Here is a 4,350-nt window from a genome sequence, read left to right as displayed (position 1 = left end):
GGTATGGTGGGTGTTCCCGGTATAGTTGGTGCTCCTGGAAAGGAAGGTGCACCTGGCATAATTGGTGCTCCTGGTATGGCTGGTGCTCCTGGAAAGGCCGGTGCACCTGGTATGGTGGGTGTTCCCGGTATAGTTGGTGCTCCTGGAAAGGATGGTGCACCTGGTATGGTTGGAATTTCCGGTATAGTAGGTGCGCCTGGAATTGTCGGTGCACCAGGTATGGTTGGCGCCCCTGGTATGGCTGGTACACCAGGTATGGTTGGTGCACCTGGTATAGTTGGTACTCCCGGTATAGTTGGCGCCCCTGGTGTTGTTGGTATTGTTCCGTTAGATGGCGCTCCTGGCATTGTTGGTATTGTCGGACTGGTTGGTGCTTCTGGTATGTGCGGTATGTGCGGTATGTGCGGTAGGTGCGGTATGTTTGGTATTATTGATATTCCAGGGAAATGAGATAACGTTGGTAAAGATGAGGGAACGAATCCTGAAAAAGTAGGTAACTGAGATAACCCTGAAAAGTCTGGAATTTGAAAGTACTGTGAGAAGTCCGGCAGTTGAAATAGTTCAAACAAATTTGGCAATTGAGGTAATGTTGGCTGAGCTTGTCTTAATATTGGCCATGTGTAGTACTTCATGCAGGCGTAGTAATCAACTTCGCGAACACACTTCAGAGACTGGGCTGCAAATTCAGTACGTAATTGTGGAGGGAGAACTTGTCTGGCGGCTAGAAGAGCATTTAGTTGATCCTGTGAGATTGGAATTGCTGAAGGAGATCTAACTGGAGCATAGGGTGCCCTTTCTGGGAAAGGTAGTGTTTTGATCATCTGCTCTAAAGTAATAAAATGTTTACTATTATTATCTATTTCGCCTGCGTTAGCTGTTGATAGATTCAAGGGTACCAAATATCCGGGTTGTTCTCTACCGGGTTTTAACCCTTCCCTGAGAATGCGAAGGATTAGTGTATCAGGTTGAGGTCTGCCTTTGGGATCAGCTTCAATTACTTCTGGGAGCTGTCCTGGTTCGAGAGGAAAAGGTACAACCGGGTATGGACTATAGACAGGGTAGACGACCAGATATTCTGGAAAATTGGAGAGGGCTGGGTAGTACTGTTTCATCATTGGCCAGGCGAAGTATCTCAGACAGCTGTAGTACTCAAACCTTTTGACACAGGAGTACATCCTGTCAGCATATTCCTGACGACTTGGGACTGGAAGAAGTTTTTCAGCCATCTGCAAAATCTGTAATTGTCCGGGTGATAACATCTGGACAAAGGTTTCGTTCATTGGGTCAATGTAGGATGGAACGTTTTCGTAACTCCTGTGAGTGTCAAGAGCATCATTTAGCATACCCATGACAACTTCTTCACCATTTAACAAGGGATAAATGTAGAAAGATGTAGATCTAGCTGACTTTGTTTTATTTCTGTTGGGGAAGAAATCGGAAACATTCACTTCTATCGGAAGTCCTGGAATGTTTTGTATAATTAGTTGAGGTACAGTTTCAGCTAAGATTGGATAAACGAAGATTCTCATACAGTTCGTGACACTCAAGTTGCGAACGCAGTCATACATGCTTGAAATGAAGGTCTGTCTTTGTTGCGCTTCGATTATCGCTGCGGAACATTGAATAATCTCAAGCTGCTTGTCGTTTAGCAAATCATGACTAAAGGGTTCAATATTTAGATCATGGTGTTTTTTTGTAGTAGAAAGAGAATTCAAAGATTTTAGGATATCTTCTTCAGTCAGTAGGGGAGCTTCGGGTATGAGTAAGGTGGGTTCTTTGACACTTTGAAAAAGCGTTTTGTCTCTGATTTTCTCTTGAAGAAGCATAGCTTGCTGTTTAATTAGTTCTATTATGGTATAACTAACTTCAGACTTAGGAGATGGAACTGAAAGTTCTGATTTAAGAATATCGCGATATTGGGTTTGAGCTTCACTTCCCTGTTCTGAATTTTCAAACTTACCGAGGCCGTCCGTGTTGATGATAATCACCTTCTTATCTTTGGGAACCGTTTCAGATTTCTCACCATGTTGAACGTCTTCTGCTCTCGCTTTTTTAAACTTTTCTCCCAGTTCCGTATCACTGTCCACAATCTCTTTTTGTCCATCTTTCCGTTCAGGTAGGAGATTGACTTTCACCTCCGAAACTTCGACGTGAGTTTCGCTACCGATGTGAATTCCTTTGGGGCTAGCCTTGACATTCTGTAGAGCTTCGTTGCCAGGTTCAACTGCAGCAACATCTGAATCAAACCTTCGAATGCCTGAACTACTTGTCTTTTCAATCCTCAGATCAAGATCCGCCTTCACGTGTAGATCCTGCTTCTCATTATTTTCTTCAGGGATAATCTTCTCAGGTAGAACATCACTAGCTTCAGTCTTAATTCTCTCACTTAAAATGCTATCTGCCTTCTCGGTTTGAAGTCCTTCACTCCCTCTGTTCTGAACATCACCAAGAGGCTCTTTATCATCTGCACTCACAAGAGTTTTAACACCAGCTTCTGTTAAAAAAATACCACGCGCACGAGATTCGGGAAATACTAGAAATAGGAGGAAGAATGATGATAGGATAAGAATTCTGGACCTGGGATGCCAGGGATGTTGAGAGTTAGATGCTCTCATGGTCACGGTCGCGAGGCGAATGTCTCGGCCAGTAACCAGTCGGCCTAGGTATGGTCAGTTATGGAGCGCGATACCAACACGATTACACCAGAACGAAGATGCAGCTACGTATGTGAAGAACAACATCCGAACCGTCCTCCGGCATTCGCATTTTTACGGCACTCTTGTAACTTCAGGTTTGCCATTAAGCGAGCTAAGTAACGGCTGCTGCTGCTCACATTCCTCCGCGATAAAACCTGCTGCTACAATCTGCAAAGATACTTCGTTCGTTGATCAGAAAATGTTTCTTTATAGTGCAAAGATTAACGAACAGAGCCATATACCAAATCTTTTGATCCTGACCTTCCATAAAATTCCCTGGATTTTTTTGAAATTTTTTTAAAACTCAAAAATCCTTCAAAGCTTGTAGAAAATCCGTGAAATCCGTTGAAATATATGGAAATCCAGTTCTTGATTATTTTATCCAATATCTAGATCTTCGGAAATCCCTGAACATTATTTTTAACATTTTGAAATTCTACGAAACCCCTTTTAATCTACTGAAATCCATGAACATACTTTGTAATCACTTAAAATCCTTAAAAATCTTAAAAAAATCTTTTCGTGAAAAATCGGAAATGTATCGAAATTCTTTTAAATCGATTGAAATTTCTAGAAAATAATTAAAATTAAAGAAATTTAAATGAGACTAAAGTCAATTTTATAATACTATTTAACATGCAATAATTGAGGCAATAATCAAATAAATGCGCAGAATTCCTGAAAATAAAACCACGAATACAACGACAAAATTTGGACAACCACCATAAAATGTTCCTATTGAAATTTGAAAAAGAAAGCAATTTTCTCCTAAAAATGAAAATAAAACATTTATTTTTCGTACTAAAATAAAAAAGAGGAAAAAAAAATTAGAAGACAACCAAACAAATCCCTTTCATTCTCTTTTTTATTTCTTTCGACTATTTTATTTTCATTATTATCAAATCACAATAAAAAAAATTGTGAAAAATAATCACCTTTTTTTAACGTTTCAGCACTCATACAGCACTCTTATTAAGTCAGGAAATAAAATAAAAACTAAAAATTTTCGAGAAATAGAAAAGACGAAAGAAATAAAAAAGAGAAAGAAGGGGATTTGGTTGGTTGCCTTCTCATTTTTCTTTCCTCTTTTTTATTTTTATCCAAAAAAGAAAATTGTTTATTTTCTTTTTTAGGAAAAAATTGTATCCTTTTTTCAAATTTCGATAGGAACATTGTATGGTGGTTGTCCAAATTTGGTCGTTAGATTTTTGGTTTCATTTTCAGGAATTCTGCACATTAATTTGAAAATCATTGATGGCCTGAAAAATCTCTTAAATTTCTTCGTAAAACCCTTATATATTAAAACTCTGTTGAATTTCGTAATGTCTTTTGAAGATTATCAAAAACTGATAAATATTATTAAAAATATTTAAAAATATATTGAAATCTTTTTAAATTCCCTTAAATTTGAAAAAACATCAACAAATTTGAAAACTCCCTGAAAATTTCTCGTAACCTCTTGTCGGTATTATGAATCTCAAAAAATATTTGTATGAAACCTATGTACTCTATCGAACTCCTTTAAAGAACTCTTAAATTTATTTGTAATCCTCGAAGTGCGCTCGAGAAAACTTTTGAATCTAATTGAAATCTTATAAAGATCTTTCAAATTTTTGTTAATGAAAATGCACTTATATCATTTGCAACTTCTCAA

The 4,350-nt window shown here is 38.1% G+C and overlaps 1 protein-coding gene across 1 annotated transcript in view; it reads right to left on the bottom strand.

The window, feature by feature from the left end:
* LOC117180798 overlaps positions 1-2,626 on the bottom strand; it is a 90,210-nt gene extending 87,584 nt beyond the window's left edge. Inside the window, exon 1 of the mRNA XM_033373308.1 lies at positions 53-2,626. Within this exon, the coding sequence (XP_033229199.1) occupies positions 53-2,615 (2,563 nt within the window). The 5' untranslated portion in view covers positions 2,616-2,626. The remainder of the gene's footprint in view (positions 1-52) is intronic.
* Positions 2,627-4,350: the final 1,724 nt, after the last annotated feature.

Source organism: Belonocnema kinseyi, chromosome 1 (assembly GCF_010883055.1).
Source record: "Belonocnema kinseyi isolate 2016_QV_RU_SX_M_011 chromosome 1, B_treatae_v1, whole genome shotgun sequence".
NCBI lineage: Eukaryota > Metazoa > Arthropoda > Insecta > Hymenoptera > Cynipidae > Belonocnema > Belonocnema kinseyi.
The sequence above is the reverse complement of the archived record's forward strand: the minus strand, read 5'-3'. Positions and strand labels throughout refer to the sequence as shown.